General features: G+C 26.1%; 2 protein-coding genes across 2 annotated transcripts; one reads left to right on the top strand and one right to left on the bottom strand.

Annotated features, from left to right (window-relative positions):
* The first annotated feature begins 628 nt into the window (after nt 1-628).
* Nucleotides 629-6253, top strand: LOC112683725. Its single transcript, XM_025554885.1, has 4 exons — nt 629-719; nt 1568-1659; nt 1861-1987; nt 6246-6253. The coding sequence occupies exons 1-4, from the start codon at nt 629-631 to the stop codon at nt 6251-6253; spliced, it is 318 nt and encodes a 105-aa protein (XP_025410670.1).
* An 11789-nt stretch (nt 6254-18042) lies between these two features.
* Nucleotides 18043-19787, bottom strand: LOC112683720. Its single transcript, XM_025554872.1, has 3 exons — nt 19254-19787; nt 18335-19182; nt 18043-18283 (listed from the first exon to the last, which is right to left on the bottom strand). The coding sequence occupies exons 1-3, from the start codon at nt 19572-19574 to the stop codon at nt 18043-18045; spliced, it is 1410 nt and encodes a 469-aa protein (XP_025410657.1). The 5' UTR covers nt 19575-19787.
* Between the last annotated feature and the right edge of the window lie 134 nt (nt 19788-19921).

Here is a 19921-nt window from a genome sequence, read left to right as displayed (position 1 = left end):
GGCTCAGTATTCGGTGTAATATTGAAAATTTTATTCGGCCAATAGTCGGTATCTTTTTTATAGTACATTTTCTACCAAAAACATCTCATTATTTAATAATATTTCTTAGATAAATAACTTTCTATTGTAATCCTTTATACAAGTTACATTCTTGCCCTTCCTCTGAGTGAGAGTTCTTTATACTGACAAATTATTTTTTTAAATAATGAATATATATTAAAAAAATATAAAAAATAATGTTTCTAAAACTAGAAATCTATAATGGAAGAATCATTATTAAATCATATTTTTATAAAATTAATATAAATGCAATCGTAGTCTCCAATACATTAAGATTCGTAACAGATAAAAAAATAAAATTATATTTTGTAATTTTGTAGGTATGAGTTAAATGTGGTACTATAGAAACCAAATAATATTGAAACTAGATTTGTTTAATTTCTATAATTATCATTGAAATAACGGAAAAAAGTTAAGATAATTAATTTTTAAATGGAATACTACATTTCAAATTATATTGACCATTGGATTGATTATTGTGAATATATGTTAATTCAACTTCAAATATATAAAGTAAGTTTTTCTCAGTTATAAAAATACCTGAATATAGGAATACATTTTATGAAATATGTTACAAATAGATCAAAAGGACTATGGTCACTTCTCAATCAACATCATATACAAACTGGTATATCATCCTCTTTATTATGTCGTCGTTGGTAAGAAACAAATAAAATAATTGTTTTCATTTAAACTTGATTTTCATATTTCTGTAGTAATTTTATATTTAAGCCTGTTAATTATTTATTCTATATTATTTTCTATGTTAATCTTTATTCTATATTAATTATTTATTATATAATTCTGTCAGAATAATACCATTCAATATATAGTGATCAAAAAAATAATTGCCATCCCATAAAATCATAGACATAAATTTTATTTTTTTGGGTCAAATGAATGTAATATGAAAATAATATATATAAAATCATATGTACATAAATCATGTTGAATATTTAAAATCTTACGAAACCTTTAGCTTGATCCACATAAATACATTGTTTTATTTTATTTGTCTTAACACATATATTCTTACTAGTTCTCAAAAAAGTTTTTACTCTAATATTAATAAACGTGGAAAATAGAGATATTAATAAGACATTTTTTTTAAGATGTTTCCTTAGTGTTTGTATATTAATATAATTGTATATATAAATTTCATTTTTATTTCTAATAGCTACAGAAAATACATACTTTTCTGGAAAAAAAGTGTTTATTTAGTAAACATAATAAAAATTATGTTGGATTTTTAAAAATACCAAAAGTAGAGAAACGGATTCGAGAATTTCGTGAGTAAAAATATGTACAGATTTACTGTATGATTTGAGTTAAATATTTTTGAAAATCAATCACAAAATGTAATATTTTATAGCTTGTGAATATTTAAATGAATTAATTATAATTTTATTAAATTAATTAATGAGCCCGTATAAAAAAAAAAAATACAGAGTAAAGAATACAATATAAATTTTATAAAAATGACCAAATTACTTATTATACTTTTCAGTTGAATGCAAGTTCAAAGATCATTGGGGATCCATTTACGTGATGGTATTGACAATATGTGATGCATTGGTATTGATTGCTATATTTATAACGGTAAATTATTTTAGTAATTAATATTTATTTTTTTGTTTTTGTGTATGGGCTATTAAGACCTTTTGCAACTTCTACTAATCCCTTCCATAGGTCACGGTCAGTAGCGGTCTCGATGTTTGCTATTTCGTTTATCATTATTATAAATTAGTAATTCATAATAATTAATAAATTGTATATTACGAAATGTTTACACTGTTTCAGAATTATCAACTGGCTTATCCGTGGTTAATTATCATGAAAATGACTTTAATTGGAGAATTATGTTTTATTATCAAAATGTACAGTAAGAATAGATGCAAGCCATCTGCAGCTCATCTTTTTAATTTTGGTAAAATATTTTTAAGCATTCAACAAATTATTTATAATAAGTAACTTCAAAAAATAACTACCTATAGAATAAAATATAAATACCTGCATACATCAAACTCAAATGTTTTGAAACTCAAATAAAGAAACAACATATTATTAATTATTGATGAATCGTAAAATTATAAAAAAATGAAATTGATAATAAAATAAAATATATATATATATATATTTATATATATTTATTATATATTTATTTGCGAGTATTAGCCATTTACTAATTTTTGTTTTATTTTATTATTTTATTATGGCAATAAAAAATAATAAAAATTGTTACAAGTCACGATCATTGAATTTTACTATTGTTGTGACTATATACCACGGAAGTATTTAAGGGGCGGTGAGGGGGTACCATCACTCCAGGAGCCAGCATTTTTTTTATAACCATAATCTATCATCCATTTTAATTTGTCAATCAGAAAATTTTAAGATTTTGCATAGTGACCACACTGCGATTTTTATTTTCAAGATAATATTATCAAGAGTTGACCGCGTAAAATTCATAGATAATAAATATTATCTTTCTTGAAAAATCGTATAAAACGTCTGTTGGGGTGACAATAAAACTACCTGAGGCGTTAAAACTAAATACGTCTTTGCTATAAACCGAATAGTAATTATATAAGTAAACCTTCTAATTTTGAAGTTCCAAAATCTATTATAACCTTTTTTATAAACTTCATTATTTAATAATCGAAAACTCGTCATATCATTATTTTTAATTTTTATAATTTTCAAACCAAGTTAAGATAGTAAGATCATAACTTGAAATTTATAGGATTGTGTAAATGGGTAAAACCCGTTATAACTAATGAATTAATATTGGCAAATTCCTACAATATATAATAAAAGTATCACAATAACTTAACATTTTCCTAAGTATAATGTAAAACTAATTTTTTGTAAAGAATTCTCCATAGTTGAAATTAGATATATGAATTCTTACATATTGTGGTCTTAAATGACTATTCTATAAGTACATACTCAAACAACAAACGATTATTAATATTATCAACATAAAAAAATATTATTACTTATCTGAAATTATTATAAAATTGTTTTCAGTTTACGTACTATACAGTTGGTGCTATATTTATTTGTGGTTTGTGGAACAATGATCAGTTATAGCCAGTGAATCCAAGTTTGGTTTAAGACAGGTGTTTCAATTATAATAAGGCCCTTTCACCCACCCAAAAATTAGAGAAAATATTTAAAAGATCAAAATCTACTAAAACGCTAGTTTTACTTGTAAAGAACGCAAGTCCGATACCTCAGCTTTCCTCCCAATACATCCCAATATTTTGTTATATTAAATATCCGTTATGTAAATTGTACGAATGTCTATACACTTTTATATGAATTAATTTTTTGTATTTTAAACAAAAATTCAGGCGAGAAATGTTTTCCCAACACCATCCCCCAAAAATCCGATGGTAATACGGTATTTTAGTCTCATGATTTAATACAGAATTTGTATAAAATTGGTGTGCACTGTGCATACTCACGAAATTCATACTACTTTGCTTCCAAGTTCATAGAGCGATTTTCACATTCAGACATTTCCTCAATTATTTATAAAGCTTTTATCATCATTTAATTCGTTCATTAGAGTACTATGTTTCAGTAATAGATTTAACAATTTAGTAATCACATTTCACAGGTAGAAAAAGTTCAAAAATGTTTTTTTTATACATCATACATCATACAAAGAAAACATGTTTGAACTTTTTCTATCTGTGAAATGTGATTACTAGATTGATAAGTCTATTACTGAAACATAGCACACTAATGAACGAATTAAATGATAATAAAAGCTTCATAAATAATTGGGGAAAGGTCTGAGTGTGAAAATCGCTGTATGAACTTGGAAGCGAAGTAATATGAATTTCATGAGTATGCACAGTGCACACCAATTTGTACAAATTCTGTACTAAATCATAAGATAGTATTTGTATATAGTCTAAGAATTAAAAAAAATTACTTTTCATTGAATACATTAGCCGAAGAACTTAACTTTCAATCATTCGCGTATGGACTGTTGAATAGTGATATTCTTTTTATATTCAAAGTTATGTCAAGTTATAAAAGTAAGGTGAGTGGACATACAAATTTATACAATTTAAACTAAATATTTGAGAAAATAAATTTTAAGATTTATTTAAGAGAATACTGACATAACGTAAGTGAACAACTCAACTTTTGTAAAACATTAGTAAAACATATATCCTTTTATTTTATTAAATGTATTTATTTCAATAATAGTAACTCTTCAAAAAAATGTTGGTTGCATATTTAAATAAAAAAAATATTTTGTAAATTCCAATTTACTATTTATTACATACAAGTAACAAGTATAAAATGTAAATTTATACTTACATAAATTTTAAAATATTTCTTAACGAGATTCATATATAAAAATAAAAATTCAAAAGTTAAAATAAAGTTATACATTTTTATTTTAGTCAAGTTAAAATGAAGTTGACTCAAAATTAGGTTAGATCTTTTGCTAGTACACAAATAGTAAGTAATGATAAGGTAATAGTAAGTAGTAAGTACATAGTAAGTACATAGTAGGTAATGGCAAACTCGTGTTTGGCCTGATTATGATCAATATCCATATCTAATTCATAAGAAATATTTATCATTTTTTCTTAGTAGGCTCAACAAATTGTTAATGATCTGATTCTTTACTTACAGATTTTTTTTAAACATTTTGAAACTGAATCTAAAAAATAAATAATTTTCCCTATATATATTCGAACTTTTTTTGTAGTAGAAAAAAAGATATTTAAATTTTTCGTATGATACCTAAAATTAAAAATTAATACAATTATGATTTCAAAAAATACTCAATATTTTATATTTTATGAAATTTATATAATTTTTATAATTTTATTATTTTATTTTATCACTCTGTTAAAATTCTAATACACAAAATACATAGGTTTTCAATAAAATTATAAATATAACAGTTGCATTACACTCAAATTTAGTATTTTTCTTTTTAATCAATTATTTGTTTTTAAAAACAAAATCGATAAAAAGAAATGTTACAATAAATGTACGTAAGGTTGTAAAGAAGGATTGTTTGTGGAGATTGGAGAAACTTTGCATTGCAGTTACTTCGACAAAATTTAATCTGAATTAGAAAAATTGGAAATTACCAATATTGTACGTTGTACACTGTAACATTGGCGCAAATGTATTTAAAAAAATATTTTAAGGTATTCATAGCAACGGGTCGTAGGCAGTGTTGAGCATTATCTAGATAAATTATCTAAATAAATTATCTAGATAAATAATTAATTATCTTTTATCTTATCTAGATAATAAAAAAATTAGTTATCTGATGAATTATCTTAGATGAATTCTTGAGTTATCTAATGTAATTTATCTAGATAATTAAATAAATTTATTCGAAAAATAGAACTTGGAAGTTAAAAACTTAAAACCCATGTATATACAATTAATTAACCATTCTTGTACAAATATATATATATATTATAAATACGGGCTACGGCCGAATAGATTGCAACGTTGTGAGTTGTGACATTGTGTAGACCATACTCTACAGACCATAATTATTATTATGGATAATATTAAAATGCGCATAATACACACACTACCTATACAAACAGGCACAATTAAGTATATATTATATAACAATGACATTTTGATTAGCTCACATATAAGTTATAACTAATGTGAATGTCATGTATATTATATTCTTTTGTGTTCAATTCGAAATTTCTTAATATAGGTAATATAAATGAATGCAGATTTCCCGAAGTGGTATTTTAATATAACGATATATAGTTATATTAATAAATCCATATTGATTAAGACTATTATAGTTAAGTACCTACTACCTAGGAATATGATATTTTGTTTCTATGAGTGTGCTGTGTGTATAAATTCAATATAGTATATACCTATATTAGTGCACACTGCACACTGTTTATTATTAAATACGTATATCATATACTATAGTTTTGAAATTGTTGATAAATATAAAAATAATATCCATTCTACGAAAACAATAACAAAATATTAATACATATCTATATTCTTAATAATATCAAATGGTCACAGTACCCATGATAGACGACTAGACGAGTGACGACAGTGTATCAGTCATCAGAGTATGCCGATTGCCGAGCGTGGTGTGTGACGAAGCTGGTTAACATTCATTTTTGTTTAAAATTGTGTTTACTGTTTAGTTTCCTAATATTTGATTTGATTTATAATTTTAACATAATGGACAAATTTATTAATCGAAGCACAAAAAAACAAAACAATGTGAGTGAAGACGATCCTGCAGTACACAGTTCGGAAACAATAGAAAAATCAAAATGTTACATATTTAATGGCAAGTTTTTTAAAATAATAAATGTAGAAGACAATGATAAAAATAAAATATTCGCACAGTGCCAAAATTGTCCTAAAATCGTGCATGGTCATAAAGGATCAACTGAAAATTTTTTAAGTCACATTAAGGTAGGTACCTATTTAAATAATAATAATTAATTATCATCGGGGCCTAAAAAATATACAATTTCAAGGTACATAGTTATAATACACTTTTAATTCAATTAATATTGTTTACAGATTTCGATAGGTCGGTACTTATAAGTTAAAACACCTGTGTTAGGCTCTGTCTCGGGCTCTGTTAATAATTATTTTCCCCGAATGACTTGAATGTTTTGATTTTTTTAACCAAGGTTTACTAATATATATATATATATATATATACCTACTGCCTTCCTAAAGAGAAAGACAGTATCTCCAAAAACTAAAATATTGGGAAAATGAGTTTTTAGATTTCTTAATTTTACCTTAAAATAATCAGATTTCATTACTTTTTTTCACATTATACGTGAAATCAGTACAATGTGTATTATTATTATTTTTTTTTTTTTTGTACTTGATTGATTATTTTGACCTTTTTATTGACTTTTTAGGAGCATTTTACTTTAGTATAACAATTCCTACATAACTAAACAGTTAAATTTTTCAAATGCAGTATCTCTATTACCCTATTTTTAATTTTGTTGTTAATACATTGAATGTTTATGACTTATTAATATATTTAGTATAATGTATAGTATTATTTGAGCATTACATTTTTTTTCTATTGATAATGGATAATACTTGTATGTAATTACTCCATAATAATTAGTATATAAATTATAATGAATTGTTTTATAAAATTATAATATTCTTACCTACAAAGAATATATTTTTTTTAAGTACTTATTATGTATTACTTATTTCCTATTCATAAATGTACATAATATAAATATTTGTTGTTCATTGTTTATATTGGAGGTATCTATTAGATCAAAAATAAGTTCATTTTTATTTAATTAAATTTTTTAAATATTAATTTATAAAAAAAAAAGTGTAGATTTATTATGTAATAAAGTTTAAAAATAATTTATCTTTTTTTTTATACAGATAAATCTTGTTTTATCTTTTATCTTTATCTAGATAATTTAGATTTTAATTATCTTTTATCTTTATCTAGATAAATTTTTAGTTATCTTTGCGCAACACTGGTCGTAGGAAAGACAGCACAATAATTTCATAATACAGTAGGTAATATAATATATATGTGCTTTAATCAATTATTATAGAGTAATTATATTAAGTCAATTAGGTAAATCAAATAAAATAATTAATAACCAAGATAATTTTATGATAATCTTAACGTTTTGATGGTAATTAGATTTTAATTAGATTTATTATTGAGTATAAATTATTTTTTATAAATAAAAAGAAAAAATAATTAAAGTCGAGGAGTATCTGAGCAAATTTGATTTATCAAGCTATAGTAATGCAAAAAAAAGTTGCCTACGTGAACTTATTGAATCAAGTAAACATTTTTTAAGTGAGCTTGAAGCTTTCATTCATTTCTAAACACCAAAGATCGATTTGAATTATTTATTTAACAATGTCGTTGAATTGCGTAAATTTGTTGAATTATGTTTTTTTATCAGTTTATCATCGAACGAAAATTAATTTTTAGTATAGAACAGTGGTTCTCAAACTGTGGTACGTGTACCCCTTGAGGGTACTCGACATTTTTTAAGGGGTACGAGTCTGGCCAACAAACTTTTAAATTTAAATACTGGAAAAAATTCAACAATTCAAGTTAACATTTGCGAATTTAAAGCTTAAAACGATACTGTAACGAACCGTTTAATTCATCATTGATTGATTATTGATCACAGAACGCGTCTGCTGTTATACCAAGTACACAGTCAAATATATTAAAATTATATTGGTACGACATTAAACTATGCTAAGGTTGCCAATCGTACTACATTGGACAGGACTGCCCAACATTTGTTTGATTTGTCCTACGTTTAACAATGCTATTACCTTTGTAATGACTATTCTCGTTTTAAAAAAATACCTATTTATATTTCATTATTATTATTCTTTTAATTGTATCATTTTATTATTTAATTAAGGTGGTAAACATCCAAGTGTCATAATTAATAAGCTCATTTGATAAAATGTAATAGATGTTTTTGTTAGTTATCATTATAAAAGTATATACTGTCGATTGCAGCATTTTTTACTAAAATACGCAATGCCATAGCTATTAAGGGAATGGGCCATGCCCCTCCACCATAAGCCATATTATTTATACATATAATCAGTAAAAATAACCATTATGGTGTTCTTTTTATTTTTTTTTTTTTGCATTATATGTGTGTCTTTGAATTTTTTATATATATTTTAGTTTACTATCTAAGAGGGGTACATTAAAAGTTTATTAGTAAAAAAGGGTACAGTGTTTATAAAAGTTTGAGAATCTCTGGTATAGAATATAGTTAAGTATAATTTTATGTGATCAGAAGATAAGTAAAAACTTGTGTCTGGCCGCTATTGATATGCTATTAGTATGCTCTTAAACATAAAATATGATAAACCCATCGTTTAGTTGAGTTAAAACAACAAAACCTATACAACAATTTTATTTGGTCTTATAGAATAACGCCATGCATTCTGTGTAAATCTTATTCAGCCGCAAACGACCATAAATATTTTAAATTATAAATAAGTTCTGTAGTTTTTTTTTTTTTATTAGCTTTCACGAGCCATTTAGGCTCTTTGCTTCTAACACCAGTTTTCCCCAAACATCTCTTGCGTAGGCTAGATCTAAGTTTCCATTCCAATCCGGTTTTAACTCCTCTATATCTCTTCTAACTACATCTAGCCATCTTTGCCTTGGGCGTCCCCTTGGTCATTTCAGATCTATTTGATTCACCATAATATATAATATAATATAATATATCTGATAGTTAATGTATTTATATAAATAAATATTATGTATATAAATCGCTAAAAACCTTAAAATTATTTTCACTGTCAAAAATGAATCTATTATTAAATGGCTGGAATATTTTTTTAATTTGTTAACGTTTAAAAAACAACCAATGTAAATTATTTGCAAAATCAAAATTGAAAATATAAAAAAGGTGTAAGGCTGATAGTTGACAGAGTAAATTTATAGAATTTTTATGAACATAACTACTTCTTATGGAAAATAATTTCTTTCAGTTTCTGGTAATGGATTGTAAATATTTGTATGATACATTCATGTTAACATCGGCTTCCAAAAATCATGACCAGTTATCAATTTGTTTGGATAACTTTACTGCATAAAATTGAAATTTTACTATATTTCATAGAATAACCAGGTTATACAGATATCTAAAATGTAAATATAATAAACTGCACTTATTTATTTACACTAACAAACATGTATATGAACAAGCAACATGTATAATAAATAATATATATATATATATATATATACACATTATATATACATATTATTTTGATTTATGGGCCTGGCCACCCCGAACGTATAACTTACGATGGTGTTTACGGTCACCGCAAAGCGTATGGTAGTTTTTGTGTAGCACTACGACTATATATGAACATTTCTAATTCATTTAGCTGGTGATCTCCGGTCTAAATACTTATTTTTTTTCGTCACACAGATTAAATAATAATATTAAAATGTGTATATATATAATATGTCAATAAAAATAACTGAATGGTGTACCTACTCAGGATTTTATAAAATGATGGTGCTTATTTCAATAAAGGTACTGACACTACACCTATTATTTCCATAAGTATATTTACAATTTATTATTCAAACACCATGTGCCACAGTATTATTTCAATAATTATTTATTAATTTTTCTTATCGAATAAACATAATATATGTTAATCCTACTCATAAAAATGAGTACAGTATCTCCAAACGATTTTAATTATAATTTTTTTTTGAAAGAGATTTCAAATTCGTATTTTTAAAAGAGGACGAATATGTAGTGAATAATAAGGCTTGAACTAAAAATAATAGTTTCTTAAAATAAAACTGCCATAGGTTCTATTTATTTATAACAATTTACGATATTTATAATTGTTTCTCGTTTATTTCAAAAATCGTGTTTTGAGTTCAACCAAAATTGTTCTGCTATACAATTGTATGAAAAAAAATAAATGTTTTGTCGATGTTTAAAAATCAAATCGTTTAAATCGTTTAAACTCCAAACACAAACTAAACATCATTATAGCAAAATCGTAGATCCGTACATATAACGTTACTTCCAAATACAAGTGATAGACGTGATGGGTTCGTTCGGTCTGGGCTAAAAGGATAAAAAGAAACATATATATCATCGCCGGCGGTAAATCATCTGGCCAACTGTTTCGATCCTGTTTTATTTTTTTTATTTTTTACGGCTCCCCGATATACGCACCTCGTGGCATGTTTTACTATATAGTGTATACTATAGTATATACGCAACGTATAATGTATACATTCTGCAGACAGATTGCTTATTTTCGTACCCTATCCCTTATTAATAATCATAAAAAATCCGACGTCTGCTCCGAGGGATGATTTTTTTTCCTAACCGTAACACAACACCCATGTATACGAAGTAAAATATAGTAACTGATGTAGTACCGATACATACGCATAATATTCTCGAGTTATAAACAAAATGTGTAAAGATATCATGGTCGTTAGCCGCAACGTGCGTTTTTTCGTCTGTTATTTGCATGCCACTTGAACACGTCAATTGTCCGCCTAGTGGGTGGGTGGTCATATGTTTGGGGCAACATTTTAACTATATAGTCTTTATTATAAATATACTTAAATAACATACACCTAGGTCGGAGGAGTCCTTTGACCTCGCTTATAAGTTTTTCACTTTTGAGTATGATAGGCCGAACAAAGTAGCTATAACGCAGTTTAACTTTAAAAATTATAATGTTAAGTCGTATCTCGAAATATTGTAAATATTATATTATATGAGCTGTCTAACTATTTATTTTAAACTGTCTTTGATTTTAATGCGTATACTACAGTTAATTTTATCGATTTCAAACGTGTTTAAATAAGTGGTTACTAACATTTAAACCATTCAAATTTTCTAATCATTAAAATTCAAAAAAATGAATATATCATTTATTAACCACTAACACGACTCAGCTACGCCGGGCCAAATAGAACAATGTCCAAACAGGAATAGCGTGAATAACTTTCAATTCGCATTCCTGAACTGTACATTACAAGTTAGAGGAACGTCAAATAAGGCCACACGTGGCAGACATCCAACGTAAATGGTCGTATAGATCGAAAAAAAATTAAACTTTACGTCCATTATATATATTTGGCTGGCTTTTATTTCATTTATCTTTTAGTATTTTATGTAAAATATATATCTTTTTAAATATAATATTAAATGCCAAACCATTATTATGTGCAAAACAGTCATTAAAATATAACTGTTGGAGATGCAGAGATTTTGTTTCTAAAATTTAAATCATCAATCTACATCTCATAGTAACTGTAAATGAAATTGTTTTCAGCTATAGCTAATATATATCTTGATTAAGTACCAAGAAGTTATTTACTTTAACGTTATTATGACAGAACACACATTTTTTTTTTATTCGTTGAAAAAAATATTACATAATTAAGAATACTTCTTTGGATATCAACCAAAATTAAATACAACCAAATATGTAATAATAATTTAATTATAAAAATTTGATGTCAATATTTGGAGACGTAAAATATAATTGTTATTTCGTGTCAATTTTTACCGGGAAACCTTCATTAAAATAGAAGTTGTGTGTATCAGAAACCATTGAAGAACTAAAGGAGGATATCCGTCAAGAAACCACCTCGATTTCATTCGGTACGCTAACTATAAGGATGGAAAACTTTCGAGAATAACTTCATACGTGCATCGGTCGTTAAGACTATCATTTGGACAATATAATTTTTAATAAATAACAGAAAAATCTTATTTTATGTACTTTTTATTATTAAAATTATTTTTCAGATCATGTACCTACTATTTTTTTTTAACTTTGATTGAAAATGTGAGAGTCCATTATACTATATTTTGTACATATTTATCTTAAAACAAGTACCTTCTTACTTTACTCAACATACTTTACGTGAAGATTTATTGAACTAAATGGTCTACTAGAATAATAAGAAGGGCCATCAATATTATGTTTCAGCTACTGCAATAACACTATTAAAATTTAAACCACTTAAACATGAAACTGTATTATTTATTCTTTTCGGTGTAGTTAGTAGAATAGAATTGACATAAACATAAATTGAAGTTGATAATATATTATAGGCAACAAGTTTTTTTTACACCATGTATTTATATTTTATGTATATTTCACTACTTATAGTTTGTTAAAAACTGTAATGGTTCAATGTTAAAGTTACTGTGAATACAGATTATACTGTAACCTACTAATTGTTCTATATAGTGTAATATAACTATTAAAATTACTCATGTAAAGTATTTTATTTTATATTTTAATTTATTCTTATGAATATTTGTTAAATCCTTTATAACATGTGAATTACTATATACGTAGAAAAATCAAAAAATTATGTCAACAGTCTTGCGTAAAATATTTCGTGGTATTTTCTATGATGGATCTAGACTAGGGTAACCATATCTCCCGTTTAAAACGGGATTGTTCCTTTTTTATCATTATGGCCCGTTGTCCCGACAAACTAAGAACGGGACGCTTTTAATCCCGTTACTTCCATAAAAATTGTAAACTAAGAGTAAAAAAAAAAAAATAAGACATGTCATATAGTATATATATATTCATGTGCTACGAACTTATGTGCAAGACTTCTAACGAAACCGATATTAAATACGAATAGTTTACCAATATACAGTACTATTTATACATAACGATATTTGGTATAATAGGTATATTAATCGAAAAATCGAACAAAGTCGTGCAGTAACGTGTGTACATTGCAAAGATCTTGTGTTATTAATGTTATAGCCACTGTGTATCAGTTATTTTTATTTAAATTGTTGCAAGTCGTTAGTATTATTACTTATAGTGTTTTTTTTTTAATGAATAAAAATAAATATACGTTCACTGAACCTTTGTAAATTAAATAATGCAATATTAAAAAGAATATTTTCAATCACAAATATTTTATAAACGGAAGAAAAAAAATCGTTTTCTCGTACCAACTGTCAAAGCAACAATAATTCTAAAAAATAATTTTAAAAAATATTCCTATAATGATTTTTATGATTTTTGTTAACACAACCAAAACTATAAAATGCAATCAGTTCATCAAAAAAATATAATGTCAAAGGATGTAATGAAGAAAATTATGAACAATCAACATCAAGTCAATAAAAATAAAGAATATTTTAAGTAATTTTTTTCAATCTCACAGCAAAAAAAGAATGCAAATCAATGTTTTATTAAAATATTACTCTAATTAAAAATTACAACAATATTAAATTAAAAATTAAAGTTATTTTTATTTAATCATTTATAAATTATAATTTATCAATATACCTATACGTTTTGTTAAGATAGGGCCCAAAAGTATTATAGGCACACCCTGAGGTATAGATCTGTACACGCCTGTGGCTATCAGAGCCGCCACCAGGAAAGGGGCGTATATAGACTTACTTTTAGAGGGGAGGACGAATCAAATTTTTTCTTTAATTCAGTCTCAAAATTTACAAGTAAAATTTTTGGTAATATTTAAATCAGGTGAATCCTTAATATTTGTGTTTTTTTTTTTTTATCTAGTACCAGATCAACTTAGAATCGACTTTTGTGTAGTTCTTTTTCAAACACCTGTGTTTTGAAAGTTATGCTTGTGTTTTATTTGATTTTTCACTAAATATGAACCCGACAAAAAGCATAATTCAGTATTCACAGCCACGCGTAATTTAATTTCGTTATAAAATGATCCACATTAAAAATTTGAAATGTGTATCTAACATATAATCGATTCTTTAAATACAGATTTAGGGGGCGATCGCCCCTTCTTACCTCCCCTAAAATATGCTTATGCAACTGGAAGGGGGGGGCAACGGGACCATTTTGCCTAAGGACCCAGTCAAGGAAAATTAAAATAAGGCCCCCTTAATGTCCAGATTGTTTAAAAATAAAAACCCATTTGAGATTATTAATATTAATATATTATTTGTAAACTATTTTTCTTTATGAAATATTAAATTTTAATTAAATGTGGTAACAATGTATTCATTATTGATAAATTATTAAAAATTTAATTCAGTATATCGATGCATTTAAATGAGCTTGATTGGTTGATATTTGGAAAACTATATTTACCAACGTGTTGTAAACTTTATGTTTACTTTCTTATCATTGTATATTGTGATATTATTGTAATGATTTTGAGACCCTCAAATTAATTTCTTCAGTCCCTAAAAGTCCTTAGAATGGCTCCGATGGTTATAATACATACAACGTGAGTAGCACACTGCACATAGTGCACATACTCTATACTATATGTATGTAATCAGAGCCGTAGCAAAGTTCATCAGCGCTCCTGGCTATTTGACATATTTCCGCCCTTGAAATTCCCCCCCCCCCCCTATACTACAATCAAATAAAAAATGTATACGTAGATTAATTAATTTTATTTATTAGTTATAACTAATAATGAATAATTATAACTATAATATTTAATAAGGATAAGAAAAAGGAATTACTGAACTTATTATAACCTTATATAATAGTATAAAAAAAAATAGTGCTTAGACATTTTCAAAATTTTAGTTTTCGAGTTTTTTTCTGTTGCAAATTAATCAATTACATCTTCAAAGTTAATTTGTGAAGCCAATTCACGTTCTATAGATATTGTTTCTTTATTTGTTAATTTTTCTTGTGACATTGTCGACCTTAGATAGTTCTTAATTATTTTCAATTTACTAAAACTTCTTTTGCAAGTGGCAGTCGTCACCAATATAGTCAAAAATATTCTTAATGCAATTTCAGTATTAGGATAAACATCTTTTAAAGAATATTTATGAATATATTTTAGTAGTTCTAAGGGAGTAGCTGTTTTAAAATTATCCTTTAAATTCTGAGCTTAATTTTTAAAACACTCTAGCTCTGAGTACAAAGCAAATCCATTGAGGTCTTCTAAGTACTTCATAGCTAAATATTTTGACCACTTACATATATATATATATATATATCTCTTCTGATTTTGTATTAAATAATTTGTTTCCATTTGAAAATCCAAAACTTGATATAACTTTTTCTATCTGTTCGTATCTATAGCTAAAATTAAAAACAATCAAGTCGAAAGATAAATAGCATTCTCTTTTTAGTTCTTGTTCTGCTTTTAATTTTCGTTCGTCATTCAGTAAATCGTCAAAATATCTTTTGACAATTTTTTAATGTTTTTCTTCAAATTGTGAAGGAATATTTAAAAATTTAGCTTTTTCTTTTGCTTTGTTTATTGAAAACTCAAATACATTATTTCTGATATTTATTATAGACGATACTAACTCTTTTAACATAAGTGAAGTCGTATCTATTATTTATATTATGAAAAATAATAATTTTTCCATTGCCGGAGACTTAAAATTAATTATATTATACACTATAGCGATTTGTAGGTTAATTTGCCCAAAAAATTTTGGAGGGGCTCCAAGGAATTCTAGGTGGGCTTCACCCCCTCCATGCCTCCCTAGTTATGCTTATGCTCGTGACTTATATACGGTCATACGGGAGAAATTGATAAATTTGATCAAATAATAGTAAATATCATACTGTAAGAGTTGGAAGTAAAGGCGATAGTGATTGAAAAATGTTTCATTATTTAGGATAGTTTCTAGTATAGGAAATATTTTTATATCTTATAAAAGGAATTGAAAAGTAAAAATACATATGATATTATAACTTAAGTTTAAGTCAATGTCAGGTAATAATGGACTGATAGGTAATTTGTGTATCAGAAAAAATGAAGAGTTTTTTTAAGTATCGAAATAAGAATATAATAACTATAAATATAATAAACTATAATAATGAATTTCTTGATGTAGGAAAATATGTTTCATCAATTGAAAAATATCGTATAAGTGGTTTTAATTATTGTTATTATTATTATGAAATATGATTAAATACCAATATATGGATAATAAAGTACTCCCTACTCTTCAACAGACCGAATCACATAATGAGAATTGACCAACGAAACTATGAAACGTAGGAGTTGTTCGCTCGATCTGTATTACATTTTTAGATTATTCTTATTGCATTGAAATTTCTGGATTACGATGATATTTTTCTCCAAGTATAATTTTCCGATAGAATTTGAATTAATTATTTAAATTAATTTGACAAAATATAAATTAATAATTATAACAGGTATAATTGCAAGTTTCATTTTATTTTAAAATTACGTAGGGAGTGCTATCGCACCATCGCACGCGCGCCTTAACACGAGTCGCCACTGCATATAAATAATTATTTTGTAATAAAATTTAGAACTCTACAGCTCTAAAACTTATATTAATATATGAACTATAATTTATTAAATTTAATATAATTATAATAGTCAACTACATACCGTATAAGTTTTTGAGGATCTTCATGCAATATGCAAGCTTCACGAACTCGTATAAAATTATTAAAATATATTGAAATACGAGTATCTATATTATTATTGTTCTGTGTTTGTGATATTATTACTTAATTATTAAATAATATGTATATATTGGTGGAAAATTTTTGATAAGAACTTTGGAATACTGTTTTTATCTATAATATGCAGTATGCATTTAATAAATATACATTACATATAAACATATTATAGGCCACCAATGTTCAACATTTCTTAGAATATCAAATTATCTCTCGGTACATTATTATGACATCATATGATTTTCTAAATATAACTATAAATCGAAAACAATTTTGTGTATATTATAATAAAATTTATTATGTTCATACCTATATTATTAATAAAGACATAGGTATATAAATATTTAAATTCTGTCATTTGCGCCCTTTTTTTTGTTGCGCCTCTGGCATGGGCCAGTCTCGCCAAGCCCTTGCTACGCGATCTAGGACAAATCGCCGTCGCCGTTTCGCCGTCGCCGTTTTGCTGTCGCCATTTCGCCGTATAACTATTTCGCCGTCGCTATTTCGACATAGGGACATTTCGCCGTTAAAAAAAAAATAATAAATAATATTGAAAATATATCGTCATGTAGATTAAACAGATTATTTTTTGGGTAATTATCAAAATATTATTATTAATTATAATATAATTATTTATTAGTATATTTTGTTGATCTACCGTAAAAATATAAAATATATATTTAAATATAAATTAGTCGATTTATTCAGTTAGATTTTATATAAATAGTAGGTGTATAATATTATATAGCATCAATGTGCCCACTGCCCATGTATTATATTTATATAGTAAATAATGATTTCAGTATGATATCAATCATACATTTTTATCGCAATTGACGATAAACGCAGATGCATAGTATAGATAAAACGTATCATCGAATAATAATAACGGTATTTCTTGCCCTAAGATGTAATAAGATGTAGAAGACGTGTAATATAAATTATAATCATTTAAATATAATATTATTTAGTCAAAATGTTTTTATTATTTATTATAATTTATTTCAATGACAAATTTATTGCGATACCTCTCAAAAATGAAATGTAATTATATGAATTATAATTACTTACAATTTTTTTTAACCTTTTATCGACGTCTAAATATTTTTTCAATTTTTTTGGTGGACTTTTCCCCGCTTCCAACTGAGAATAATATGTATCACGACCAGATTGGATTTTATGAAGACTTAAAATAAACGACCACAGTGTTGGATGGCTAACACCCATTTCAGTATTTAATCTAAAAAATTATTAATAAATATGCGTTTATATTTTATTTAGATTTTTTTACCTTCGGTTGGCGGCTTCGGCATAATTATTAGTACGATCCTGATCATTGATTACTCGATCATGTACATTCCACAAAATCGGAGGAGATAGTGCTGGTCTACTTCCACTTTTCGATCTATTTTTACGGCCAATATAGTTATCTTCAAACCAATCTAAAAGATCTTGTAACTCATCTGGTAAGTATTCAGCTAGTTCATCTACTACTTTATCAATATCGTCAATTTTTACAAAAGCTATTGCTGTTATCATTTTAACAGAAAGAGCAAAATCAGCATTATTATTGTAATTTGTCATTAAACCTAAACTGCATAACTTCAATCGGATATTTTTCGTTAAGTGATACAGACATCCATTGATTTGAGCATTAATAAAAATATCTTTTAACGATGATATAGCTGCCTTTTCAAAATCACATGATATAAAATCGGGACACAAATTGGGTTTTAATTGTTTTAATCTATTAAAAAGTCGATGATACGTTTTTGCCTGTTTATTTGGTAAGAGTGCATAAATAAGTGGATGTACACCTCCAATATCTTTCGCCAATATAACGTATACTTGTGCAAAAAGAGGGGGCGCAATCTTAAATGTTCCGTCACAAAACCATACTTTTGATCGTTCTAAAATATTTAAACTACTTGATCTACCAAATATTAAAATTCGATCTGGCCCAGGTCCACTATCGTCGAGTAAAAATTTTTCAGTAACACCTTGAGAAGATGAAAACATAGAATACGTTTTTGGGATTATTAGTGAAATTAAATCAGTAGATGCAGGTGGGGCTGTTACAATTTGTTGGCGTATTCGTCGAAATTTTTTCTTTAATGCACAGATTGATGGTATTGTACCCTAAAAAAATAAATTTTATTTCTATGAAATAACTACCTATGTGCTTATTTCAATAATATTTAATCACTTACTTTGGCTGCTTGTGAAAGACCGGACGTACCTTCGTTGAGTACTATTGATGTCGATTCTAAAGTTTGCGCCGACCGAATTTTAATATTTGTTACAGCAACTTCTGCTTCAATTTTAGCGGCATCCAAATCATGCGAGTGATCATTGATTTTTTTTATCACAGTTAAATCTTTTACATTAGTATGTATTCTGGCTTTACATATATTTCTATTTCTGCACCGCCAAAAACGTTTCTTACCGTCTCTACTTAAAAAGTCGAATACATACATAAACCCGTCATCGACGAAAACATCGCGCTTACGAATTGTTGTTACACTTGTCATTTTAGTACTAACGAGTAACGAATGAATACAAAAAATAGAGTATACAGCAAATCTTAGGCCAAGAAATACCGTTATTATTCGATGATACGTTTTATCTATACTATGCTTCTGCGTTTATCGTCAATTGCGATAAAATTTATGATTGATATCATACTGAAATCATTATTTACTATATAAATATAATACATGGGCAGTGGGCACATTGATTCTATATAATATTATACACCTACTATTTATATAAAATCTAACTGAATAAATCGACTAATTTATATTTAAATATATATTTTATATTTTTACGGTGATCAACAAAATATACTAATAAATAATTTTTTATTAAAATAAATAAA

Source organism: Sipha flava, unplaced genomic scaffold (assembly GCF_003268045.1).
Source record: "Sipha flava isolate LNK unplaced genomic scaffold, YSA_version1 104_pilon_pilon, whole genome shotgun sequence".
Taxonomy (NCBI): domain Eukaryota; kingdom Metazoa; phylum Arthropoda; class Insecta; order Hemiptera; family Aphididae; genus Sipha; species Sipha flava.
Note: the sequence above shows the minus strand (reverse complement) of the source record. Positions and strands in the feature narration are given on the sequence as shown.